Source organism: Anguilla rostrata, chromosome 4, assembly GCF_018555375.3.
Source record: "Anguilla rostrata isolate EN2019 chromosome 4, ASM1855537v3, whole genome shotgun sequence".
NCBI classification, from domain to species: Eukaryota; Metazoa; Chordata; class Actinopteri; order Anguilliformes; family Anguillidae; genus Anguilla; species Anguilla rostrata.
Genome location: NC_057936.1, coordinates 46,407,064 through 46,434,034, shown reverse-complemented (window position 1 = coordinate 46,434,034; position 26,971 = coordinate 46,407,064). Strand labels below are relative to the sequence as shown.

The 26,971-nt window shown below is 50.5% G+C and overlaps 1 protein-coding gene across 3 annotated transcripts in view; it reads left to right on the top strand.

Annotated features, from left to right (window-relative positions):
- Nucleotides 1–26,971, top strand: part of ube3c (ubiquitin protein ligase E3C) — a 43,072-nt gene that overhangs the window by 13,046 nt on the left and 3,055 nt on the right. For 2 of the 3 annotated variants that reach the window (XM_064332773.1, XM_064332774.1), the window contains exons 12-23: nucleotides 2,066–2,152; nucleotides 5,516–5,673; nucleotides 6,102–6,355; nucleotides 8,633–8,737; nucleotides 9,240–9,327; nucleotides 11,592–11,689; nucleotides 12,249–12,381; nucleotides 13,891–14,138; nucleotides 22,961–23,173; nucleotides 25,169–25,357; nucleotides 25,464–25,530; nucleotides 26,286–26,416. In XM_064332773.1, coding sequence (XP_064188843.1) covers nucleotides 2,066–2,152; nucleotides 5,516–5,673; nucleotides 6,102–6,355; nucleotides 8,633–8,737; nucleotides 9,240–9,327; nucleotides 11,592–11,689; nucleotides 12,249–12,381; nucleotides 13,891–14,138; nucleotides 22,961–23,173; nucleotides 25,169–25,357; nucleotides 25,464–25,530; nucleotides 26,286–26,416 — 1,771 coding nt within the window. The remainder of the gene's footprint in view (nucleotides 1–2,065; nucleotides 2,153–5,515; nucleotides 5,674–6,101; nucleotides 6,356–8,632; nucleotides 8,738–9,239; nucleotides 9,328–11,591; nucleotides 11,690–12,248; nucleotides 12,382–13,890; nucleotides 14,139–22,960; nucleotides 23,174–25,168; nucleotides 25,358–25,463; nucleotides 25,531–26,285; nucleotides 26,417–26,971) is intronic. The other variant, XM_064332775.1, reaches the window with a different exon arrangement.

The following is a 26,971-nucleotide window of genomic DNA, read 5'->3' as shown; positions in this document are numbered from 1 at the left end:
GCGCCCGCCATTTCGTTTCATCTCCGCCCGCAAGATGGTCTCGGACACGGCCGCGCCGCTCCTTCAAAGGAGCCTTCCGGATTCGCAGCGATGTCTCAATCCGCCGGGCCGCTGCGGAGCTCGAGTCCAGATGGCCCCTAAGCTGCGTCTCATCTGGGCCGAGCGCGAGGCCTTCCCCGCTGCACCTCTGTTACGAACGCTTCCGCGTCTGTTAGCGAAATGCATTCTTTATGCCTTTCAGTCGTCTTTAAAGGCAGCCGTGCTGTTATTTTCGTAAGTGTGTTAATCCCGTTGATTTCGGGAGTCCGTTGAAGCCCGCGCTGGGTTTTTTGAGCACTACAGCCAGCCCCCCGGCCGGACGTCCGCGGCCTGGTGTTTTACTGCTGGCCGTATTTGAATAATTCTCCGGCGTGTTGGGGGGGAAATGGCCGGGGTGCTCCATCAAGGTCATTTTTATATTTCGGGCCTCGCCTCGTACCCGGAGCTGGCCCTGCGGTGTTTATTAGGGCTTCATTTCCTGATTGAAGTGGGGGGGGGGGGAGAGGGTTGTGTCTTAACCGGCTGTACATCATCATGTCAGGCAGCATTTTAGTGCTTTGTTTCTAATTTCAATCAAACACCAGCGTGCTATAAAGATGGGGAAAAAAAGGGCGGTCTCCCCCCCGCCCCACACACACACACACACACACACATACCACCTCATGGTGGGCTGGTGGGGGTTATGTGAGATTTATACCGCTCTATTCTTACCGCTGTCAGTCATTCTTTTTCTTTTTCCCAAGCCCCGCCCCGCTGGTTTTAGTTTTCGCCCGTCCCGTTAGGCCGGCGCTCCTGTGGAGGGAGATCGGGCCGGGCCTCCGTCAGCCGCGCGTGCTCTGTGTGTGCACGACCCCGTCCCTCCCGCCGTCCCCTCATCACCTTTACTGACCCCTGGTGCACACGGCCCGCCGCGCGCTGTGTGTGTGTGTGTGTGCGCGACCCCGTCCCTCCCACTGTCCCCTCATCACCTTTACTGACCCCTGGTGCACACGGCCCACCGCGCGCTGTGTGTGTGTGTGCGCGCGACCCCGTCCCTCCCGCCGTCCCCTCATCACCTTTACTGACCCCTGGTGCACACGGCCCGCCGCGCGCTGCTCTTAGCGCTCCTAGCTTCCCCGCTTTGTTTAGCTTTCGTTCCGTTACCCCCGTGGTCTGATTGGACAGTGAGACGCTGGGGCCGGGGGCGGGGGTCGCTCCCCAGAGGCGCCCGCGCGCGGGCCGCTGCTTCCCGTTAGGCCGGCCGGCCGGGTGGGGGCGGGGGGAGGGGGGCTGTGGCGGCTCGCCCGCGTCATCTTGCCGTTGTGTGGAAGTGTGGAAGCGCGCCGGGCCCCCGCGGCTCCTCCATTGTCTCCTGCTCATTAAGTTAAATGGGCTCTACAGGAAGCCGGGGGCAGTTTATGACCCGGCAGCAGCGCTCACCAGCAACTAGTTTACTAATGGAAGCAGCCTCACCTAAATAAAGCTTAATGGCTCATTTCATCTTTTTTTTCTCCTCTCCTCGCACACGAGGGGTGCGGAGGTCCAGGCCTTCCTGTGGGATTGGCTGGTTAACAGTGCCCTCTCCTTTATTTTATGTGTCCATTCCTTAATTGCACACGTTTGCCGTTTCTGGGGAGAAAAAAAGGGCTTGGGTGAATAAAAAGCTGGAATGGGATTCTGTGACAGATAATGCTCAATTAAGTCATTTCAAGTTCTTGAACACAAACTGTGAAACAGGTAATACGGTGTTAAAATAATTTTAATCTTTTATGTTCGATTTTAAAGTAATTTTGTACAGCTTTTTCTGATTACAATAGCATGAAAATGATGTTTTTGGAAGGTAAATTCTGTGTTGGAGATGTGTTTTGGTGCACATAATTACATCATTTATCATTTCCTTGGACTCATTTGTTTAAATTTCTTTCTTGCGCAGTGCCATTTAGAGGCTCCTCGTTTGCCGCTGAGGTGAATGCGCACAGCTCGTACTCACACAGCTCGCGCTTGCTGTGTTTTATGACACGCTGTCTTTGTCTTTGTCCCCTTCCAGGCTTCTCTACAGTTTGGCCTTCAACGCGAGGTTTCTGCGCCACCTCTGGCACCTCATTACTTCGATGACGACGAAAATGATCACGGGGTAGGTGTGTGAGCTGTGCGCGGAGCTGTTCTCGCCGCTAGCGCAGGGCTCAGTGTGTTCAGCTAGTGGAGAAGAACCTCCTCAGTCAGAGCCAGACCCTCCGTAGGGGTATTTCACAGGGAAACATCGCTAGACACACAGGTACACACAGCGTCCGGGTGTGTGAGGACAGCCTTCCCTCTGCTCAAAAACATCTGCTGGAAAACATTTCTCACAGTGGCTGTTCCTTCAGGACCCGTCACAAAGAGCACAGTGGAATGTAATGAGGCTTTATGGGAAAATGCCCCCCCCCCCCACTATTTTAAGAGATGGGCTTTAAGAGTCTGTGGGGGAGACTGAGCGCTGGGGAATTGTAAAGAGCCAGACGCACCACATCACTGACAGGTCTGTGAATAGAGCCTTCAGGAGCTCAGGGCTGGAGAACGTGAGCTGTGTCCACGTGTGTGAAGGATGAGCACGGCTCTTATTCAGAGTGAAGCTGTAGTGACGGTTTAGCGGTGGTGTGCCGGTGAGTTCAGCCGTGGTTTAGTGGTGGTTTAGCAGTAAGGTTAGCAGTGAGTTTAGCCGTGGTTTAGTGGTGGTTTAGCAGTAGGGTTAGCAGTGAGTTTAGCTGTGGTTTGGTGGTGGTTTAGCAGTAGGGTTAGCAGTGAGTTTAGCCGTGGTTTAGTGGTGGTTTAGCAAGGTACGTGAGAGGGTTGGGTTTAGCAGTGAGTTTAGCCGTGGTTTGGTGGTGGTTTAGCAGGGTTAGGTGTTAGCAGTGAGTTTAGCCGTGGTTTAGTGGTGGTTAGTAGCGGTTAGGGTTAGTGGTGAGTTTAGCCGTGGTTTAGTGGTGGTTTAGCAGTAGGGTTAGCGTGAGTTTAGCCGTGGTTTAGTGGTGGTTTAGCAGTAGGGTTAGCAGTGAGTTTAGCCGTGGTTTAGTGGTGGTTTAGCAGTAGGGTTAGCAGTGAGTTTAGCCGTGGTTTAGTGGTGGTTTAGCAGTAGGGTTAGCAGTGAGTTTAGCCGTGGTTTGGTGGTGGTTTAGCAGTAGGGTTAGCAGTGAGTTAGCCGTGGTTTAGGGTGTGTTAGCAGTAGGGTTAGCAGTGAGTTTAGCCGTGGTTTAGTGGTGGTTTAGCAGTAGGGTTAGCAGTGAGTTTAGCCGTGGTTTAGGTGGTGGTTTAGCAGTAGGGTTAGCGTGAGTTTAGCCGTGGTTTAGTGGTGGTTTAGCAGTAGGGTTAGCGGTGAGTTTAGCCGTGGTTTAGTGGTGGTTTAGCAGTAGGGTTAGCGGTGAGTTTAGCCGTGGTTTAGTGGTGGTTTAGCAGTAGGGTTAGCAGTGAGTTTAGCCGTGGTTTAGTGGTGGTTTAGCAGTAGGGTTAGCAGTGAGTTTAGCCGTGGTTTAGTGGTGGTTTAGCAGTAGGTTCAGCGGTGAGTTTAGCCGTGGTTTGGTGGTGGTTTAGCAGTAGGGTTAGCAGTGAGTTTAGCCGTGGTTTAGTGGTGGTTTAGCAGTAGGGTTAGCGGTGAGTTTAGCCGTGGTTTGGTGGTGGTTTAGCAGTAGGGTTAGCGGTGAGTTTAGCCGTGGTTTAGTGGTGGTTTAGCAGTAGGGTTAGCGGTGAGTTTAGCTGTGGTTTGGTGGTGGTTTAGCAGTAGGGTTAGCGGTGAGTTTAGCCGTGGTTTAGTGGTGGTTTAGCAGTAGGGTTAGCGGTGAGTTTAGCCGTGGTTTAGTGGTGGTTTAGCAGTAGGGTTAGTGGTGAGTTTAGCCGTGGTTTAGTGGTGGTTTAGCAGTAGGTTCAGCAGTGAGTTTAGCCGTGGTTTAGTGGTGGTTTAGCAGTAGGGTTAGCGGTGAGTTTAGCGTGGTTTGGTTGGTGGTTTAGCTAGGGTTTAGGGTTAGCGGTGAGTTTAGCCGTGGTTTAGTGTGGTTTAGCAGTAGGGTTAGCGGTGAGTTTAGCCGTGGTTTAGTGGTGGTTTAGCAGTAGGTTTAGCAGTGACTTTAGCCGTGGTTTGGTGGTGGTTTAGCAGTAGGTTTAGCGGTGAGTTTAGCCGTGGTTTAGTGGTGGTTTAGCAGTAGGGTTAGCGGTGAGTTTAGCCGTGGTTTAGTGGTGGTTTAGCAGTAGGGTTAGCGGTGAGTTTAGCCGTGGTTTGGTGGTGGTTTAGCAGTAGGGTTAGCAGTGAGTTTAGCCGTGGTTTAGTGGTGGTTTAGCAGTAGGTTTAGCAGTGAGTTTAGCCGTGGTTTGGTGGTGGTTTAGCAGTAGGGTTAGCAGTGAGTTTAGCCGTGGTTTAGTGGTGGTTTAGCAGTAGGGTTAGCAGTGAGTTTAGCCGTGGTTTAGTGGTGGTTTAGCAGTAGGTTTAGCAGTGAGTTTAGCCGTGGTTTAGTGGTGGTTTAGCAGTAGGGTTAGCGGTGAGTTTAGCCGTGGTTTAGTGGTGGTTTAGCAGTAGGGTTAGCGGTGAGTTTAGCCGTGGTTTAGTGGTGGTTTAGCAGTAGGGTTAGTGGTGAGTTTAGCCGTGGTTTAGTGGTGGTTTAGCAGTAGGGTTAGCAGTGAGTTTAGCCGTGGTTTGGTGGTGGTTTAGCAGTAGGGTTAGCAGTGAGTTTAGCCGTGGTTTAGTGGTGAGTTTAGCAGTAGGTTTAGCAGTGAGTTTAGCCGTGGTTTGGTGGTGGTTTAGCAGTAGGTTTAGCAGTGAGTTTAGCCGTGGTTTAGTGGTGGTTTAGCAGTAGGGTTAGCGGTGAGTTTAGCCGTGGTTTAGTGGTGGTTTAGCAGTAGGTTTAGCGGTGGTTTAGCGGTGGTTTAGCAGTAGGGTTAGCGGTGAGTTTAGCCGTGGTTTAGTGGTGGTTTAGCAGTAGGGTTAGCGGTGAGTTTAGCCGTGGTTTAGTGGTGGTTTAGCAGTAGGGTTAGCGGTGAGTTTAGCCGTGGTTTAGTGGTGGTTTAGCAGTTTGCGTGGTTGGTGGTAGCAGTGAGTTTAGCCGTGGTTTAGAGGTAGGTTTAGCAGTAGGTTTAGCAGTGAGTTTAGCCGTGGTTTAGTGGTGGTTTAGCAGTAGGTAGCGGTAGTTTAGCCGTGTTGGTGTGGTTAGCAGTAGGGTTAGCGGTGAGTTTAGCCGTGGTTTAGTGGTGGTTAGCAGTGTTAGCGGTGAGTTTAGCTGTGGTTTAGTGGTGGTTTAGCAGTAGGTTTAGCAGTGAGTTTAGCCGTGGTTTAGTGGTAGTTTAGCAGTAGGGTTAGCGGTGAGTTTAGTAGTAAGATTAGTCGGGAGTTTAGCAGTGAGTTTAGCCGTGGTTTAGTGGTGGTTTAGCAGTAGGGTTAGCAGTGAGTTTAGCAGTAGGGTTAGCGGTGAGTTTAGCAGTGAGTTTACCTGTGCAGACGAGCGGCCTTCATCGTTCTGCTGTCCTCTTTCCTCAGGTCCATGGTGCCTCTGCTGCAGGTGATCTCGCGCGGATCTCCCATGTCTCTAGAGGACTCCAATAGAATCATCCCCATCTTCTATCTGTTCAGCTCTCTGTTCAGCCACTCTCTCATTTCCGTGCACGACAGCGAGTTCTTCGGCCACTCCCTAGAAGGTAGCTGCAGACCCACAGGGCTACTCTGTATGCCCTGGAGTAGCCCTGTTTTCCTGTCTTACTCTCAGACATGAATTCATTTCTTGGCAGATTAACTTACTGCTCAACAAATTATTTTTTTAAATGTTTTTTTAAGTTCTGGTTGATTCTATTTGAGTAAATGGCATGAAGTGAAATTAAATTCATTAACCCTTTGACGAGTATGTTTTCTCAGCATACTAAGTCAGTGTTCTAGAACTCTGTTGCTTTCAGTTGCAGTAGTGATTGTTACATCAGCGTTGGAATGTTCAGTTTAAGAACATTCTAATCATGGCTGTGATCTCAGACCCTAAAGGGTCTATTGAAAAATCCCGTTACACAGTGCTGTTTAATGTGTGGAGTTGGGTTCTTTTGCCGAATTGACCGAATTGACCTGGAATGGACCCCAGCCCTGTTTTGGCCTCGCCCGTCCGCAGGACAGAGCCAGTCGTCCATGATGCCCTTCACGCTGGCGGAGCTGGTGACTCTGTCGCGGTGCCTGCGGGACGCCTGCCTGGGCATCATCAAGCTGGCCTACCCCGAGACCAAGACGGAGCACCGCGAGGAGTACATCGCCGCCTTCCGCAGCGTGGGCGTCAAGACCAACAGCGAGATGCAGCAGCGCATTCAGGCCGAGCAGAAGCGCTGGGTGCAGCTCTTTAAGGTGAGCCCTCCCCGCCCTCCCCCCGGTGTCTGGGAGAATAAATGTAGCCAATGGGGAAGCATGCAGAGAGCAGGCTTCCGATGGACGCTTCCGTATTAGTCTTGGGATTAAAACAAGGCTACTTCTGTCTGCTGTCTGTCAGATTTTGAGTGTGCCGTATCACCTGTGTGCCATGTGTACATTTTCTGCTGGAAATCAAATTCCTGGCATTTTTTTCACCCGGATTAGGAATGGCTCGTTTAGAAAACATGAGAATGTAGTCTTACTGTAAACCCATACAGCAGTTTTACTCGATACCGGAACTGCAAACTGGAGTTGCTGCTGACTACAGTTAAAGCACTGCAGACAGCATCTCTTACTTCTGGACAGTATTTTGCGTATAATATGTTTGTACAGTGTTAAGAAGCGGGTCTGTCTCGCAGGCAGCCGCTGGCTCAGGAGAAGGCAGTCAGACTGAAGTGAGTTAGCGGCTCTCTCTTTGTTGATGTTTACTTTATGGGAGCAGGCCGGAATGCGGGGCTTGTAGACCGTTCTCCATTGTGGGGAGGATTTACATGTCGCGCATTCAGGGGGGAACACTTCATTCCCTTTAGTGCTGGAGTGACTTATGCTCCGTGAACATGTAAGACTCGTTTGGAAAAGGCTGGCAGCAAACTCTGCCCTTTGGTGTTTGCGATGAAAAGTTATGAGCCTGTTATTTACCGCTCTCTGTGTGCTGAAACAGTCTGGCAGGCAAAGCTGAACCAGGGTCTTACCGAACAGGAAGTTCAGAACTACAGAGTTACTGGGCATATATGGAATATCTATATAACATTTTCAGGTCTTTATTGTACTTTGTAGTTTTAGTACTGCTCAATAAAAAAGTGAATTGGTCGCAGTGCAGTTGGATTTGTGTTTGGCTGGGGGGGGGGGGGGGTTGTGGTCTCCAGAGCGTTTGGCGGGCGCGCTGTGTTGGCGATGCCCGGCCACGCGGACGGGGCTCGCCAATTAGCGGCCGCTAATCGAGAGGCGGACAGGTTGTTTACGCAGAGCCAGCCGAGCGCGCTGGACGCCTCTCCCCACATTAGAGCCATTTGTTGTGGCTTCTCCCGCGCCCTGACGGAGGTGCTTTGTTCTGGCCCGGGGGGAGAGTTGTTGAGAGGGCGGCGAAGCGGACGCCGCTTCGCGGGAGGTGTGCGCGAACGCTTCTGAAATTTCATAAAAGATTGGTGCAAACGCCTCCTGTCAGCTAAAACGACCCATTAAAGAAGTCGGAGCAGGGGAAATGCATTTTCCAAATTGAATGCTAGATTTACAGTCCGCTTAATACCGCTGACCCCTAGCACGCTAATGTTTGGTTCGAGTCATCAGCTGTCCCTTTGGATCTTTTATCACTCCTATTGTCAAGCTATCTATTTAATTGGAAGAAGTTAATTGAATGAAAATGATCAACTAAGCTTGTATTAATATTGCTAATGGAACGTTCTTCTTGGCCATGTTTGGAGAGAGATGTCACCGTGGAGTTTGGGAAAGGGCCATTAAGGCCTGCACTTAACCCGATGGGCTAATTAAGGGATGCTTATTCATTCTACGGAGTCGGGGGCCGACGCAGCCCAAACCGATGGGCTTGATTTTACAGCGTTTTCCACTTGCCGTTATTGCCCGCGTCAGACATGGCGGATGACGGGTCGAGATTAATAACGCCTTCTGCAGAACGCCTCGCTTTGAATTTTGTCACGGTAGAGATCTATCTGGGCTGTATGTCTTTCAGCTGTATGCAGTGTTGGAGGGGCCCACCAGTTTTTCAGACGTTTCCCTCTCAAACACAACAGAGAAGGGATTCTGAATCATGGCTTGTTGTTTTGCTGGAGAGGAGTGCTGAATTGGGAGCTGTCTCTTAGCGTACCAATGGTGAAATGCTCAAATGGCCTTTTACTGAAAGCTCCTGATGTGTACCTTGCATATAAACTGCTGTGTTTAAGTGTGGATGGTAAATTGAGACATTCCTAAAGCTATATTAATAGCTTGAAGGACCTGAAGCAGGTTTATTGTCAGATTAAGAGGTGAAGATTTATTTGAATGTTTTGATTGAATGTAGATTCCTCCCCTCGGTACTTCTGTAGTTTTTTTCCCCCCACAAAATAGGATGGTTATCCGGAGAATGATATTGTATGGCACCTTCTTTGATTGACTGACAGCTCCAAAATGAGAACGATGCAGGCTTGTTTTGCCATCATTTTCAGAAGAAGCCGCTTTTTTTCTTGGAGTACCGGACTGATGTTTTCCCCCGTTTCACAGGTCATCACTAACCTGGTCAAGATGATAAAGGCCAGAGACATCAGGCGGCCCTTCTGCCCTCGCGGTCACTGGCTGTCCGAAGAGGTCAACATCCGAGCAGATAAGGTAGCTTCTCCCCCGTTAGCCTTCCGCGCGGTCCTCTCGGGCATCGCCTGCGCTGTCTGATTCATTTCCGCCATCCCTGTGCATCTGAACTCTGTGAGTGAGCTGGGGAATTGCAGCGGTTCTACTTGGGCTTCAGTGTGAATGTGCGCTTTAGCCTTTACTGTTTAAACAGCCTGCAGTAGACTTTGAAAATGGGGACTTGAGGGTAGTAATGTCAAAGCTATTGTTGTCGAGTTCATTTTGAGCGACATCAAGATAAGGGCTTGCTATTTGTAGAAATGCTAATGTTTGCATTCGCCACAGAAATGTAGGTGTTCTTAATTTAGGGACGTGTTTAAGTTTAATAGTTCAACACAGACAGAGGCTGTCACGTGTTTGTGTGTGTGGGTGGTCTCTGGTCTCGCAGCAGTTCAGGGCAGTGGAAAAACTGAGTTGTGGTTTGAACTTGTTTTGGTGTTGTTCTTCGGTAACGCTGCTGTTTTTTTAATCACGCCTCCTCCAGGTGACCCAGCTGTACGTCCCGTCGGCCCGGCACGTGTGGAGGACGCGCAGAATGGGCCGAATCGGACCCCTGCAGTCCACCCTGGATGGTAAAGGGGCCCGCTGTGTGAACTTAAACTCCTTCACGTTAGAATAAGAACAAGAACGAACACATTCTCAGCAAGTCATGTCACCTGCTATAGTTTTGAAATGGCAGTGCTGCAGTTCTGCCCACGTGTGTGTGTGTGTGTGTGTGTGAGAGAGAGAGAGTCAGAAACGGAGAGTCAGAGTCAGAAACGGAGAAAGAGTCAGAGAGAAAGACGCAGAAAGAGAGAAGCTGTAGCTGTAGGTTTTGTGGCTCTGACTAGGATACCATTAAACCCTGTCTTCCTCTGAGTCAGGGCACCTCCACACACCTGTAGCTGTTGCAATCGGGGGGGTCAGGGGGCAAAGACAACCCCACAGAGAGAGTTTAGCGGTGAGGCGAGCGGCCCTCTGGCTCTGGATTAGCGCTGACCCGTGCGCGTGGCTGTCCTTCCCCTGCCTCTGAAGCGCGATGTGGCCCAGCTCTGCTGAAGCGCCCTGCCCCGGCCCCAGCTCTGCTGAAGCGCCCTGCCCCGGCCCCAGCTCTGCTGAAGCGCCCTGCCCCGGCCCCAGCTCTGCTGAAGCGCCCTGCCCCGGCCCCAGCTCTGCTGAAGCGCCCTGCCCCAGCCCCAGCTCTGCTGAAGCGCCCTGCCCCAGCCCCAGCTCTGCTGAAGCGCCCTGCCCGGCCCCAGCTCTGCTGAAGCGCCCTGCCCCGGCCCCAGCTCTGCTGAAGCGCCCTGCCCCGGCCCCAGCTCTGCTGAAGCGCCCTGCCCCGGCCCCAGCTCTGCTGAAGCGCCCTGCCCCAGCCCCAGCTCTGCTGAAGCGCCTGCCCCAGCCCCAGCTCTGCTGAAGCGCCCTGCCCGGCCCCAGCTCTGCTGAAGCGCCCTGCCCGGCCCCAGCTCTGCTGAAGCGCCCTGCCCCAGCCCCAGCTCTGCTGAAGCGCCCTGCCCCAGCCCCAGCTCTGCTGAAGCGCCCTGCCCCAGCCCCAGCTCTGCTGAAGCGCCCTGCCCCGGCCCCAGCTCTGCTGAAGCGCCCTGCCCCAGCCCCAGCTCTGCTGAAGCGCCCTGCCCCGGCCCCAGCTCTGCTGAAGCGCCCTGCCCCGGCCCCAGCTCTGCTGAAGCGCCCTGCCCCGGCCCCAGCTCTGCTGAAGCGCCCTGCCCCGGCCCCAGCTCTGCTGAAGCGCCCTGCCCCAGCTCTGCTGAAGCGCCCTGCCCCAGCCTCAGCTCTGCTGAAGCGCCCTGCCCCGGCCCCAGCTCTGGAGCTAGCGCGGCCAGGGCCAGGCGGTGTGAAAACAAGCGGCTAACAATGTGTGTATGATTTGCTTAACGCCACTCCAGTCCATGCGGGCTGAATTCAATTAGTGTGAAAGTACTGATGAGGCACATATGGCGGTGTGTTTGCCTGGCCTTTTTCATTTGCTTAAATGGGCAGGCCCTCCTGTGATGAATGGCCTGCGTATTGACCACCGCGGCCCATATTTCTCCTCAAAGATGGAAACCTGATGGAGAAATGCGGATAGAATTGACTAATTGAGCGGAATAATTGAGCTCTAGTAGGCGGATAGTGGTCCGGCCGTGCTGCTCTGGCAGTTTTTTTGGTTTAAACGCTCGGAACCCCCTGAGTTTAATATAAAACAAACGTCGGCTTAATGAAAATTGTTGGGCGAGCTGATGGGCGGCTAACGGTGGAGTTAATTAAAAGTGCGTGTAACCGGGGGGGGGGGGGGGAGGCCGCGGCGTCGGCGGGAGGATTGAGCGCTCTTTAATAGCCTGCCTCTGAGCGGCGGGGCCCTTCAGGGGGGCCGAGCGGGGCCCCCGCCGCGACGCGCGTTTCGCCCCGCCGGCCAGCTCAGCAGAAACGCGCCCTGCGGACCCTCACCTCAGATAAACCGTGTGGGTTTCACCGGGCCGGCTGACCTACGGGCTCGGCATGAGAAACGATCCAGACCAGTTCCGCCTTCATTTACAGCTTAAAGATTACCTGGGAGCGCTGTAATGGTGGACTTTGCCAGAGTAATGATAATAAAAAAAAATGTTTAATATGTTTTTCACCCTTGGAAGTTTCAAATAATTGCTGTCTGTTCTTCAGTTGTTTCCGGAGTATATTTTCTCACTTGATGTATTTATAAATGGTTATATACATTAGGAATGAGTGGCAGGTGTTGGGATAATGGACGATATTTGAGTGAGTGAATAGGCCCTCAGAGTGAGCCAGCGGTTGGTGGGTTGTTGTCTTGCTGTTGATTTTCTTTGTCGTTTTTTCTTTGTTTCTTTTTCGTTGTGTGTCGCAGTTGGAATGGAGCCGGCTCAGCTGTCCGTGTCGGAGGAGAGACATCTCGCCATCCTCACAGAGCTGCCCTTCGTCGTCCCCTTTGAAGAACGAGTCAAAGTAAATCTCCATTACCCGTCATTCACCTTGCCTATGGATTCACACCTGTTAAGACTCTTTGTCAGTAGTCCTGGGCGTTGGTACTGCTGTAATTATTGCTGTTTAAGTGAGCTCTAGTCATTTGTAGCCTTTTGGTCTTATTTTCTTGTCAGTTTGATAAAAAAAAAAGATTCTGCTATTTTCATGCCAACTCATCTATCATATGCTGATGGCCATGATGCAAAATGGCTACTGTAAAGTCCTCTCATGCCACAATTGATAACTTGGAAAATATGTATGGCCTTAAATTAATAGAAAAACTTTCTCTTAATAAAGGGATATATGTGGGGGTTTGATTTGGTGCTGGTTCTTGTGCCCAGAATCCCAATAGGCTGCCAGGCTGCTTCGGGGGGGGGGGGGGGGGGGAGCCCTTTCAACAGGAAACAGAATGTGAAATAAATTGAGTTGTCAAAGTTGACACTAAAGAGCATTTTATATAAGACGGGGGTTCTCTGTAATCCGACTGCGGTAGTATTTGTGGTAATATTTTCCTCTTCGTGTTTCGTTTATTTTTTTGAAGATCTTCCAGCGGTTGATCTATGCAGACAAAAGAGACGTCCAAGGCGACGGTCCGTTCTTGGACGGAATCAACGTCACCATTCGGCGGAACTACATTTACGAAGACGCGTACGACAAGCTGTCTCCGGAGAACGGTACGCTTTCCTCACCGAAACTATGCCAGCTGAATGTGAGACTGTTTTTCTGGGAGGCTGTGTGTGGATGCGTGCGGTAAGAGCGGTGTTTATGCCGTTTTCACTGAGTGGCTCTTACCGCCTGTAATGTGAGCTGGCAGCTGCTCCCGACGCTGGGACGTTATTAAAGCCTTATCTTTCATAACGGACGGGCTCGCTATAAAACAGAAAGTGTTTTAAAGGAACGTTTTCGACATTCTCAAATAGTCACAAGAGCAAACGAGAGATCGTTAAAAAGTTCTGCTTGTCTCCTTGTGGCTGCAACTTTTTATATAAGGAGACTGGAATTGATTAAAAATTATGTTTTTAAAGAACGTTTGTATAGAAGTGCTGTGTTTTGTTTGGATAACATTGTTTGCCGAACTTGTATTCTAGGCTTGATGTTTTGTTGTGAGAACTTGCAGTTTAAATAAGAAATTAATCTGAACAAAATGAATTAAATGAAATGGGGAGGAAAATTTTATATACAGTTCCAAGTACTATGCTCATTCATTTGAGCAAAGGCTTTTATGTTGTTGGTAGATTGCATTGCATCATTGCAATTTCCCTCTGAATTTAATTAATCACAGTCTAATTACAATTAGTTACCTTATTAAACATTCGTCTGAAGTGACTATAGATATTTGTAGTAGATTCAAACTGAATTACAGGCTTTGAAATTTAGTCACCTCAAATGGCCCTAACAACAATGGGTGAAACCTTTTCTCAGTAATGAAACCTTTTCTTAGTAGTGTTAATTGAATTAGGAATTAAACTAAAGGTGAAAATGAAAAATGAAAAATATGAATGCAGTGCAGTATGCACTGATGTTCTGTAAAGCATAATAATAATCATAATTATAATCATGATTATAATAATGGATCTCTTAATATCTCAAATCAATTATTTTAGTCTGTCATTCTGTTTGAGCCATTAGAGAAAATATTTGAAAGGGCACTTCTGTGGAATAATGTGATTAAAAAGTGACAGGGCCTCTATATAGCATGATGATCACTTGATCCATACAATGTATGAATGTCTGTATAAGTTATAGCAGCGGGGATTTATGGATGCCAATTAATTAGGCTGAAACATGACCTTTTTAAGGGTTTTGATTTAAATATTCTGACAGCACTGTGCTTAAGTAATCCACCTCCTGTGGGACAAAGGGGTGCCTTTCCTGTGCAGAAAGGGGAAATGCAGGTAACTCATTTTTAGCGTGTTCAGCACGTGTTCAGCGTGTGTTCAGCGCGTGTCCAGCGCGTGTCCAGCGCGTGTCCAGCGCGTGTTCAGCGCGTGCTCAGCGCGTGTCCAGCGTCAGGTCCTCTCGGTGTTCCCGTCGGGGGTCAGGCCTGTTTGGGGGTTCTCTGACGGTTGACCTGTCGGTGCTGCAGTCGTGTGTGTTTGTCTGTGGAGGTGCGTGCTGTTCGGCTCTGAGGGCACGTGGTGCCTTTCACGTTGAAACGTAAGGAACGTCTGTGTGCGCTGCAGAGCCGGATCTGAAGAAGAGGATCCGGGTCCACCTGCTGAACGCTCACGGGCTGGACGAGGCCGGGATCGACGGGGGCGGGATATTCCGCGAGTTCCTCAACGAGCTGCTCAAATCGGGGTTCAACCCCAACCAGGGCTTCTTCAAAACCACCAACGAGGGCCTCCTGTACCCCAGCCCCACCGCCCAGATGCTGGTGGGGGATTCCTTCGCCCGGCACTACTACTTCCTGGGGAGGATATTAGGAAAGGTAAGACATGCGCATTCGTGGGTGCTGTCGCTCATTGAAACTAACCGTGACTGAGTGAGTGGTCTGCATCTCTTTCCTCTTTCAGGGATCTGAGGTCAGGTACTGCTGCTCGAGTCTTCCGGTCGTGTGTGTGAGATGTTCTTGCGCTGAACTGAGCACGCTCTTTCATCCAAGTGGATTTGCTGCCAGCGCTTTTTGTTCTAGATCTTTCTGTGACACCGGCGCTCCCGCTGCAGGGGTCTGTCCTCTGCCGCGGTCCAAAGGTTTCTCTTTCTCCGGAAAGAGGCCGTGTGTGTAGAGGCGCTCGTAACCAGGCAACGGAGGAGGCCTGTCCGGGCGGCGCAGCTTCTGTCAACAGAGGAGAGCGTCCCGTGTGTGCGCCGCTGCGGACTCAAACCCGCACGCCCCCCCCCCGCTCTCCCCCGCCGTTAAAACACTCCCGTTTCGTGTGCTTTGTCCCGCGCGTGTTTGTCCTGCGCGTGAAATAATTGCCGTTTGATAATGGCCATTGGCTCGGACCTGTGAAAAACGCAGCAGAAGCTCGGTGGGGTCCACTGTTCCCGTGATAAGGCACAACCACATGTTTTACCATCAGTATCTTTGTGAATGTCACTGAAATGAAAGACCACTGTAAACAAAGCGCGTGAGGAATCGTAATTATTCTCCTTCTTTACGGCGGTGATATTGGGGCACGTGCGGACCAGTGGTCATGCGATGTGTTTATTCTGCTCTGTCGTCAAGCGTATCTTTTCCTAGGCTGTAATCTAATGGAGTTTAAAGTCTCATTCGGTCAACTCTCCTTGTCGCCCAAAACATGTTTGGAGAAAATTTACCTAGAGTTATTTCAGATAACATTAGCGAGCAGCTTTATTAGTAGTGAAGGTTAATAGGACATGAGGGGGGGGAACTGTCATCTTCATATGTGACTTCTTCATTTAAAAAATCTGATTTTACAAATGTTTTTAATACTGGGTTCACCGTCGAAGAGCAGATAAATTCAGAGGTCGTTACTGAAGTCTGTGCTCATTGTGACGGTGCTTTTATGAAGTGATTTTATCTTTAAGAAAACACACATTTCACCCTAATAATATCAAGCAGCTAAATCCAGTCAGGAGTTTATTGAGGCTTGATACAGTGACTGAAGCCTGTGTCCCAGCCTGCTCTTCCTGTGAATGTGAGCTCCCTGTGGGACTCCAGTGTGTCACAGGTCAGAGGTCATCCTCTTACTAGGAAAACAAGTCACAACCCCGCCCCCCCCCTCCCCCCCAGCACCCAGCTGCTGAATGAAAGCACTCTGTGATTAGAGGTGTGATTAAATAACCTGGTCCCGCACCCCTGCCCGGTCGAGTGCAGCCAATGCGGAGCCACGAAGCTGACTCATCCGCCGTGTATTTGTTTAATTAAATCAGATTTTATTATTAAAACCAACTCGCAGAATTACTGCAGTCGGCCATGCGTGGAATCTCGTTGACACTCCGCACCCCTGACTGCGTTTTTGACATTGCCCCCCCCCCCCCACCATTCCACCTTCAGTTTAAATACAGTCCGATCGCATTTTGGCATCCTTAATAGATGCTTATCATGTAAATGCAGCTAATTAATTTATCAGAGAGCACTGCCTGGGCAGGGACCTCCCCCCCCCCCCCCCCCAGATCCCGGTCCGCCGCTGGGAGCTGGAAGTGCGAGCGGACGGGGGCGGGTCCTGTGCGGTGTGAGCCAGCGATTGGCCGGCGTGTGATCTGTGGATGGCGTTGTTTGGCCGCTCCTCCTCCGGCACTGTTTATTAGAGCCTACGGTTTTTTAGGTTTTTCATTAACGCGAGCGCCGCTGATTGTTTATCGCGACGCGGTCCGCTGGGAGGTCATGGCGCCCCCCGGGGGAAAAAGATTACCTCATGACACCGGTCGCTCCGCGATTAGGCGTTCCATTAGGCGATGATTCCCGCCGCTTGTTTGTGTAGCGGTTGCATTTTGCCGGTGCTAAATCAGTCGGCCCGGGCAGGACATAAATAAGCACTCAAAAGCATGTGGTAATAGCATTTTGATCTGTTTTACAGTCAGAGGCATCCCAGTCTATCCGAGACGATTCAGCCCGCTTATTAGAATGCTGTAATTTCCCCCCCCCCTCTCTCGCCCCCCCACCCCCACCCCCCTGCGCTCAGTTTTTGAGAAATGGCTTGCCAGTGCCCGCTGCGCCATTCCGCTAATGGTTTAGGCAATTAGGGTGAGAAATTAATTTGAATTTGACTTTCAATTAACCCTGCCTTAAGTTCCTCTTTCCCATAAACACTTAACAAAGTAGTCATTGGGGTAGCGCATTGATATATTTGTTTAGTGCTGCTATACTCTAACCCAGGCAGAGAGACGCGATATAAATTAGATTTGCGTCACCGCTCTGGTGCGTGAGCCCGGCCTTCGTCGCTTGAGATTAATTTCTCAGTTAATGGTGGAAGTCCTGTGTTGTTGTGGGGGGTAATGCATTATGGTCAGGAGTGCCCTATTGGGGATGCTCAGCACAGGGGAATTTAATACACGCCTGTGATCTTTCCTCTCACTCGGTCCTCTAAATTAAGCTAATTGAGGATAATTAAGGGTTCAGATTATTGTGCACTGGATTTTCGAGCACACCTAATTGCAGTATACTGTAGTACTGAGTATGAACAGTAACCATTGGAGAGATGGAGGATATAAGCAGACTGTGCTTTTTTTGAGTCACTGTACTGGCATCAACATCCCTGTGAACTTTGCTCAGAAATCGGCCTGCTTGAAGCTTTTCAGTGATTTGGGCGTAATTAGCCTGTGAAATTTAGTGATTCTCCCTGCACTTCTGTGGCCTTATTTGGGACTCCTCCAGTGCATTGCAGTGAGCAGTGAAGGAGGCATGAAGCTCAAAGGGGTTACTGTTAGTGTGGCTATTAGTATGAGTACTGCATACTGCATACTGCCTGTGCTAGTGCATACTTCCCTCCTGTGCATCGGCTCTCAGTCTCTGTCCGTTTACCGCAGGCTCTGATAACGGACCCGCTGTCGTCGTCCCCGGTAGCCGTCTCCTTGGCGACCGTGCCCTTTTGCGATTACGGTATTTCTCAGCGAGCCGCTATTTTAACGCGCGCTCTTCCGTCTGACGCCCCTGCTGAACGGCCGGGGGCGTTAAAGAGCCCCCCCATGCCAATCTTAAAAGTGGAGGCATTAGGGGCCGCCCCGCGTCCCGCCAACCTTCAGGCCCGCGGCAGCTGTTCCCCGCGCCCGCCTCGCCCCCCGTCCCTCATTGATCTCCTCGGGATAGAGGTTGGCTTCCGGGACGCGTGTGTGCCTGAGGGGCGGGGGGGAGGAAATCTGATTGATAGTAATGCGTTTCAAAAGCATTATATTTTTATTGATTCTTAATGTTGTAAATTAACAAATTTATTTGGCAGCTAACAGAAGCCACCTGTGATGTTGCTCACATTTAGTCCTCTGACGGTGGCACCATTTGCATTAATTGCCCGGCGGCGGCACTCACTTATATTAAAAGGCCCGCGCCATAATTAATCCTTTTTATTTCGAGTCATTTTGGCACAATTTCTGGCAATAAACACCCATAAATAATGGAGGTTTGAAAAATATGCTACAGGTTTTTTCCATATACTTATTGCCATATCTTCACAGCAGACCGTTATTGATAGGCTTCAAGGGGCACCCGCCACAGATGGCTTGGAATTAGGGCTAGTGTGAGAAATGCTAAGTGGATTATTTTGCATAAAAAATAGACTGTGTTTGAAGTTGCATAATTAACCGGTGTTTAGAAAATACCTTGATTTATGCCTCCGTGTGTGTTTAAGATGCATGCATTATGGAAATGTTTTAAATTTATAATCCATTTAGCTGATGTGGTCAGGGTTTTTAGTGCAATCATTTATTAAGACCTGTATATTTTAATGCCTTAAAGGTTTAAATGTGGTCTTTTTAGGGCTGCTCTAGTACATTAGCTTTACATTTTATGACTCACCTGCTCAGCTGTGGTTCCTAATGGCATTTAAGGTCAAGGGGAGAATGAACATTTATAAAGTTAGAGCTAGAGAAGTCCGGGGCCTGCGTGTTTCAGATGTCCACTAACTCCTGATTATCAAGCGATAGTCCCGATCAGTCCGGATTATATATGGTTATGTGATGCTGTGGAATTCATTTTCAGAGCCGTCATCTAATGGGTCCTTTAGTATCCGTATCACATTTATTGATCGCATGTTTGTACCTCATTTTTTGTTTTTTTTATTTTTTAAGTGATGTTCCTTAGGTTCAGAATTACAGTGATCACTCCGGTTCTTGTTTTTTTTTTTTGTTTTTTTTTCCCCCTGTGTACATGCATTATCAGCTGTTACTGAAAATAAAGAAAAAATGTTTCTGGGTCCAACATTGCAGTCAGCAATACCTATGAAACATGCTCGGTTTTACTGCAGTGAGGTACCGTATTTATTTTGCATGTTACGCATACTGGAGACATTTCCTTGGTAAGTCGTTTCACTGCTTTGGACTGCAGCACTGATGATTAACCTTCTTAATGTCTATGCTAGTGAATGAGTCTTTTCCCTCTGTGCCTCTGTGAGAACATGCTGATGTCTGGTGTGAGGAGTCTTTCTCTCTGTGCAGCTCTGTGAGAACATGCTGAATGCCTGTGTGTGAGTCTTTTCTCTCGTGCAGTCTGTGAGAACATGCTGAATGCCTGTGTGTGAGAGTCTTTTCCTCTCTGTGCAGCTCGTGTGAGAACATGCTGATGCTGTGTGTGAGAGTCTTTCCCCTCTCTGTGCAGCTCTGTGAGAATGCTGATGCTGTGTGTGAGGAGTCTTTTCCCTCTCTGTGCAGCTCTGTGGAACATGCTGATTGTCTGTGTGTGAGGAGTCTTTTCCCTCTCTGTGCAGCTCTGTGAGAACATGCTGAGTGTCTGTGTGTGAGGAGTCTTTTCCCTCTCTTCTGTGCAGCTCTGTGAGAACATGCTGAATGTCTGTTGTGAGGAGTCTTTTCCCTCTCTGTGCAGCTCTGTGAGAACATGCTGATGTCTGTGTGTGAGGAGTCTTTTCCCTCTCTTCTGTGCAGCTCTGTGAGAACATGCTGAGTGCTGTGTGTGAGGAGTCTTTCCCTCTCTTCTGTGCAGCTCTGTGAGAACATGCTGATGTCTGTGTGTGAGGAGTCTTTTCCCTCTTCTGTGCAGCTCTGTGAGAACATGCTGAGTGCTGTGTGTGAGGAGTCTTTTCCCTCTCTTCTGTGCAGCTCTGTGAGAACATGCTGAGTGTCTGTGTGTGAGGATCTTTCCCTCTCTTTGTGCAGCTCTGTGAGAACATGCTGATGTCTGTGTGTGAGGAGTTCTTTTCCCTCTTCTGTGCAGCTCTGTGAGAACATGCTGAGTGTCTGTGTGTGAGGAGTCTTTTCCCTCTCTTCTGTGCAGCTCTGTGAGAACATGCTGAGTGCCTGTGTGTGAGGAGTCTTTTCCCTCTCTTCTGTGCAGCTCTGTGAGAACATGCTGAGTGTCTGTGTGTGAGGAGTCTTTTCCCTCTCTGTGCAGCTCTGTGGAGAACATGCTGAGTGTCTGTGTGTGAGGAGTCTTTTTCCCTCTCTGTGCAGCTCTGTGAGAACATGCTGAATGCCTGTTGTGGAGGAGTCTTTTCCCCTCTTCTGTGCAGCTCTGTGAGAACATGCTGAATGCCTGTGTGTGAGGAGTCTTTTCCCTCTTCTGTGCAGCTCTGTGAGAACATGCTGAGTGTCTGTGTGTGAGGAGTCTTTTCCCTCTTCTGTGCAGCTCTGTGAGAACATGCTGAATGCCTGTGTGAGGAGTCTTTTCCCCTCTCTTCGTGCAGCTCTGTGAGAACATGCTGATGCTGTGTGTGAGGAGTTTTTCCCTCTCTGTGCAGCTCTGTGAGAACATGCTGAGTGCTGTGTGTTGAGGAGTCTTTTCCTCTTCTGTGCAGTCTGTGAGACTGCTGAATGCCTGTGTGTGAGGAGTCTTTTCCCTCTCTGTGCAGCTCTGTGAGAACATGCTGAATGCTGTGTGTGAGGATCTTTTCCCTCTCTGTGCAGCTCTGTGAGAACATGCTGATGTCCTGTGTGTGAGGAGTCTTTCCCTCTCTCTCTGTGCAGCTCTGTGAGAACATGCTGATGTCTGTGTGTGAGGAGTCTTTTCCCTCTCTGTGCAGCTCTGTGAGAACATGCTGGATGTCTGTGTGTGAGGAGTCTTTTCCCTCTTTCTGTGCAGCTCTGTGAGAACATGCTGATGTCTGTGTGTGAGGAGTCTTTTCCCTCTCTGTGCAGCTCTGTGAGAACATGCTGAGTTCCTGTGTGTGAGGAGTCTTTTCCCTCTCTGTGCAGCTCTGTGAGAACATGCTGAGTGTCTGTGTGTGAGGAGTCTTTTCCCCTCTCTGTGCAGCTCTGTGAGAACATGCTGAATGCCTGTGTGTGAGGAGTCTTTCCCTCTCTTCTGTGCAGCTCTGTGTGAGACATGCTGATGCTGTTGTAGGGTCTTTTCCCTCTCTGTGCAGCTCTTGTGAGAACATGCTGAGTGCTGTGTGTGAGGAGTCTTTTCCCTCTCTGTGCAGCTCTGTGAGAACATGCTGATGTCTGTGGTGAGAGTCTTTTCCTCTTGTGCAGCTGTGAGAACATGCTGAGTGCCTGTGTGTGAGGATCTTTTCCCTCTCTCTGTGCAGCTCTGTGGAACATGCTGAGTGTCTGTGTGTGAGGAGTCTTTTCCCTCTCTGTGCAGCTCTGTGAGAACATGCTGATGCCTGTTGTGAGGAGTCTTTTCCTCTTGTGCAGCTCTGTGAGAACATGCTGATGCCTGTGTGTGAGGAGTCTTTCCCTCTCTGTGCAGCTCTGTGAGAACATGCTGAGTGTCTGTGTGTGAGGAGTCTTTTCCTCTTTTGTGCAGCTCTGTGGAACATGCTGATGCTGTGTGTGAGGAGTCTTTTCCTCTCTGTGCAGCCTGTGGAACATGCGATGCTGTGTGTGAGGAGTCTTTTCCTCTCTGTGCAGCTCTGTGAGAACTGCTGATGTCTGGTGTGTGAGGAGTTCTTTTCCCTCTCTTTCTGTGCGCTCTGTGAGAACATGCTGATGTCTGTGTGTGAGAGTTTTCCTCTCTTCTGTGCAGCTCTGTGAGAACATGCTGATGCCTGTGTGTGAGGAGTCTTTTCCCTCTCTTCTGTGCAGCTCTGTGAGAACATGCTGAATGCCTGTGTGAGGAGTCTTTTCCCTCTCTGTGCAGCTCTGTGAGAGAACATGCTGAATGCCTGTGTGTGAGGAGTCTTTTCCCTCTCTGTGCAGCTCTGTGTGAGAACATGCTGAGTGTCTGTGTGTGAGGAGTCTTTTCCCTCTCTTCTGTGCAGCTCTGTGAGAACATGCTGAGTGTCTGTGTGTGAGGAGTCTTTTCCCTCTCTTCTGTGCAGCTCTGTGTGAGAACATGCTGAGTGTCTGTGTGTGAGGAGTCTTTTCCCTCTCTTCTGTGCAGCTCTGTGAGAACATGCTGAGTGTCTGTGTGTGAGGAGTCTTTTCCCTCTCTGTGCAGCTCTGTGAGAACATGCTGAATGCCTGTGTGTGAGGAGTCTTTTCCCTCTCTGTGCAGCTCTGTGAGAACATGCTGAATGCCTGTGTGTGAGGAGTCTTTTCCCTCTCTGTGCAGCTCTGTGAGAACATGCTGAGTGCCTGTGTGTGAGGAGTCTTTTCCCTCTCTGTGCAGCTCTGTGAGAGAACATGCTGAATGCCTGTGTGTGAGGAGTCTTTTCCCTCCTCTCTTCTGTGCAGCTCTGTGAGAACATGCTGAATGTCTGTGTGTGAGGAGTCTTTTCCCTCTCTGTGCAGCTCTGTGTGAGAACATGCTGAGTGCCTGTGTGTGAGGAGTCTTTTCCCTCTCTGTGCAGGCCCTGTATGAGAACATGCTGAGTGCCTGTGTGTGAGGAGTCTTTTCCCTCTCTTCTGTGCAGGCCCTGTATGAGAACATGCTGAGTGTCTGTGTGTGAGGAGTCTTTTCCCTCTCTGTGCAGGCCCTGTATGAGAACATGCTGAATGCCTGTGTGTGAGGAGTCTTTTCCCTCTCTGTGCAGCTCTGTGAGAACATGCTGAGTGTCTGTGTGTGAGGAGTCTTTTCCCTCTCTGTGCAGCTCTGTGTGAGAACATGCTGAGTGTCTGTGTGTGAGGAGTCTTTTCCCTCTCTGTGCAGCTCTGTGAGAACATGCTGAATGCCTGTGTGTGAGGAGTCTTTTCCCTCTCTGTGCAGCTCTGTGAGAACATGCTGAATGCCTGTGTGTGAGGAGTCTTTTCCCTCTCTTCTGTGCAGCTCTGTGAGAACATGCTGAATGCCTGTGTGTGAGGAGTCTTTTCCCTCTCTGTGCAGCTGTGTGAGAACATGCTGAATGCCTGTGTGTGAGGAGTCTTTTCCCTCTCTGTGCAGCTCTGTGAGAACATGCTGAGTGTCTGTGTGTGAGGAGTCTTTTCCCTCTCTTCTGTGCAGCTCTGTGTGAGAACATGCTGAATGCCTGTGTGTGAGGAGTCTTTTCCCTCTCTGTGCAGCTCTGTGAGAACATGCTGAGTGTCTGTGTGTGAGGAGTCTTTTCCCTCTCTTCTGTGCAGCTCTGTGAGAACATGCTGAGTGTCTGTGTGTGAGGAGTCTTTTCCCTCTCTGTGCAGCTCTGTGAGAACATGCTGAGTGTCTGTGTGTGAGGAGTCTTTTCCCTCTCTTCTGTGCAGCTCTGTGAGAACATGCTGAGTGTCTGTGTGTGAGGAGTCTTTTCCCTCTCTTCTGTGCAGCTCTGTGAGAACATGCTGAATGCCTGTGTGTGAGGAGTCTTTTCCCTCTCTTCTGTGCAGGCCCTGTATGAGAACATGCTGGTGGAGCTACCCTTTGCCACCTTCTTCCTGTCCAAGCTGCTGGGCACCAGTGCCGACGTGGACATCCACCACCTGGCCTCGCTGGACCCCGAGATGTACCGGAACCTTCTGTTCCTCAAGAGCTACGAGGGCGACGTGGAGGAGCTGGGCCTCAACTTCACTGTGGTCAACAACGACCTGGGGGAGGCGCAGGTGTGACACAAATGTCTCTCTCTTTTTCTTTCTCTCCCTTTTTCCCCTTGTCTTTTCTATACCTCCTATCTCTCCTCTTTCCCCATCTCCTCTTCCCCCTTCTCTCTCTCTCTCTCTCTCTCTCTCTCTCTCTCTCTCTCTCCCCCTCTCCCTGTGCACCGCTCCCATATTCCTGATCCTTCCCGGCAGCCAAACGGCGTTAACGTTAAGTGTTAACAGCTCCTTCCGATCATGCGGCAGCGGCGGCAGATAAGGGAGATAAAGCACGTCTCCGGCCTGGGCCGGGATCTGAACCCCGCCGTTCGGCGGGTACGGAGCGGCGCCGTTCACCGTTACGGGACCAATCGCCCAGAGAAACAAACAAGACCGGTCGTCATAGCGACGAAGGGCTCCCTCAAATCCGGCGAGCCCCCCGGCGCGTCGGCGGTTGACCCGCGCGCTCGCGCGCACGCTCGGCGGCAGCGGCGCGGCTCTCTCCCGCGGCGGCTCCAGCCCGTGGTTACCCGCGGTGGGCTGTTTGCTCAGGGCCGCGCGGCGTTATTAGCCGCTCTTTAAATACGCTTTACGCCGCCGTCACAATGCAGTCCCCGGCCGCCCGATACGCGCACGCATGGCAAACACCGCACAGAAAACTATTTTCTGAAGATTAGGCATGTGAGGCCAGACTGCCCTGCGTTTGCCCTCTGGCTGGTGCCAAAGTAAGCAAGATAAAGTGCACAATTGTCTGGGGCGAGACTGGCCTGCAGAAAGCAAAAACATACGGCGAGGAACAGACTGCGATTGCAAAAATCTTCGGAGGATAAAAATTTATATTTGAAATGATCGTTAAGATTCAGGAACATGCACCAGCATGATACTGTTCACTGTAGTTTCAGGCGTTCTGTTTTTTATGGGTATAAAATGTTCTGCTTGTGAGTTTGGCCTTTGTAAGTTAGAAAATAGAGGACCATGTCTTGAATTGGAAGATGCGTCCCAGGTCAAAAGAAGATGGTGCTGGATCCAGCCATGGCCCCCTCCTTCAGACCTTAATGAGCGTGACCCACAGCTTAATACACTAAAGCTAATTAAAGATGATGTCCGCTTGCTCTCTGAAGCCCATCTCCAGTGCCTCTCGCCCGGTTATGGATTGAGGAGCTGTCCTTGTGGAGCAGGGCCACAAGGTCTCAGAGCCCGGGGGACCAGTCGCTCCGCTGGCGCCCCCCCGCCCCATCATTAAGGGCCTGGTCATTACGCTCCGGCGCTTTCCGCGCTAACACGGGGCTCTGGGTCAGCACGTTGTGAGGCAGGTAAAGGGTCAAAGGTCACCGAGGAGGCAGGTCATAGCTTCGCACCTCGCCAGGCTTGTGCAGTGGAACTACGGTTGGAACTGGGTGTTGTGGTCAGAGTGAGCGTTTTGGTGAGCATGTACGACCATGGTTTGATGTCAGAATGAGGACACGCATGTTCTCATAAGTCACACCTGCATGCCTGTGTCATACCTGCAGTGAAATAACCAGATGGATCTTTGATATTTCTGGGTTATTTGCATCTACTGGTCCTGGGGCCTTGTTAACCTCAAACTTGGCTGAAAACGGATCATTCCACTAAGTAGATTAATCCTTGTGAAGGGAGGGGGCAAAGTTCAGGAGAACAGGCGCCAATAATTTTAAAATGATTAAATTAATTACTTAAATTATCTCTGAGCTATTGTCAGTTGTATCAGTATGAAGTAATATAATTAGCCTTTTTTGTTTTTCGTTGCTCATTTTTATCATGGGTGCCTATAAATTATGGGAAAGGCCTAGTTGAGCTGCCAGTATGAGGATAAATAAATTTTTTGCTTTTGTGCACCAGAGTCTAGAGTCTGCCTCATCTGAAGTAGCCCTGAGAGCAGATGAAAGGCCTTGACTGAGCACCATATAAGGAAGGTCCCAGCTGGACGGAGAGTGGTGTGTGTGTTCAGGGCCGGTTGGGCAGTGGCTCAGCGGACTGACGTTCCCGTCTGCGTTTTTCCAGGTGGTGGAGCTGAAGCCGGGCGGCAAGGACATCCCGGTCTCCACCGCCAACCGGATAGCCTACATCCACCTGGTGGCCGACTACCGACTGAACAAGCAGATCCGGCCCCACTGCCTGGCCTTCCGCAAGGGCCTGGCCAACGTGGTCAACCTGGAGTGGCTGCGCATGTTCGACCAGCAGGAGATCCAGGTGAGCGGCGCAGGGGGGCGGAGCCTGTGACACGGGACGTCTGTGTGCTGTGTGCACAGCAAGCGCTAAAAACACGGTGTTTATCCCCTCCTCTGCCTCTCCGTAGGTCCTGATTTCTGGTGCACGTGTTCCTATTTGCCTCGACGACCTGAAGAAGTTCACAAACTATTCCGGTGAGTGAATTAAGGTTTTCCCATTTGATTATTTTTGTTATTTTGTCTTCTCCATGCTGCAGATTGACGGCAGTGTTTTTCCAAAGGACACTGTGAAAGCGGCTTTAGGCTGCATGAGAGAAGAGTTGTCCTGGAGAACTCCCCTGTTGTTAGTGTGGGATAATGGCGAGCCGCTTTGCATGCTCTGTGGAATTCAACATTTCATGACTTTTTTGGCAACTGTTTACAGATAGGAGGGGTTCATTTCCATGGGTTTTCCCCGCATAACCGTTGCTTAAAAAATTGACATGCAAATAAATCTTGAGATATTCCAAAAATAATAATTAGAAAGTAAAATTGAGATGTATTTTCACATGGCTTTGTTTTCCTTTCGTGGGGCCGAGTCTCCTCTTGTGAACTTGTGGCATGCAGACGGTGCCATTTTCAGCTACCAGTGAGAGATCGGCTCTTAGTGCACATTCAGGCAAAAGAGCATGGCTGAAAATGTGGCGGCGGCTGGCCAGTGAAGCAGATGGTCTTAAAATGTGATCATTAACTACGCGCTGAGCTGTGGGATTGGCTGAAGGGTCGTGATGGTATACACAGTCTGATCCATCAGGGTGATCTGTCCCACAGCTCTGTCACTGACCAAATTCAGCCCCTGAGTTTATCAGAAACAAATGATGTAGAAATATCCAGTGGGTTTGGACAGGCTGTGCGGTGAAATCTGGGAGCTCATTGGCTGCAGGCTCGGCTAATCTCTGCTCTCTCTTCAGGGGGTTACTCGGCCAATCACCCGGTCATCAAAATCTTCTGGGAGGTGGTGGAAAGCTTCACGGACGAGGAGAAACGCAAGCTCCTGAAGTTCGTCACCAGCTGCTCCAGACCCCCGCTGCTGGGCTTCAAGGTGAGAGTTCGGCAGGAGGGCGTCCTGTTTGTCCCGTCGCTGGTCATGTGATCACAGCCCTTTAACCGTACACTGGAGGTTTACCAAGGAGCGGCACCGTCCGTGAACGCTCGCAGGTTATGGGCACGTCTTGAAATTTCCATCAGGAGGTAACACTAGGACGATCGTTTCAAATTAGGCCGCAGTGAGGCTGGGCCTGCTGGGCCTCCTGGGCCTTATCTCCATCGCGCATGCGCTGGGAAGCTCAGGACCCTGGGCGTTGTAGTGCTGTGCTGGGTTGTGTGTCAGCGTGCGGCGTCCGCTCGATAAACATTGGAGTTAAGAGCCGGCGCGGTGTGAAAAGTGGTCTTTGTTGGCTTAACTGGGGCACGGAGAGCGACGAGGCAGCGTTGATCCGGCCCGAGGTGTGGCTCTGGAGCGCCCCCTGCTGACGGGTGTACGCTGAAGTCACTGCTGCATTGGAGGGGCATTATCAGTGAGAGGCTCCTCAGCCTGTCCCCACGCTCAAGCAGCTGTGATCATAGAAACCTGGTGAAGGTCAGCAGTGATGATTGT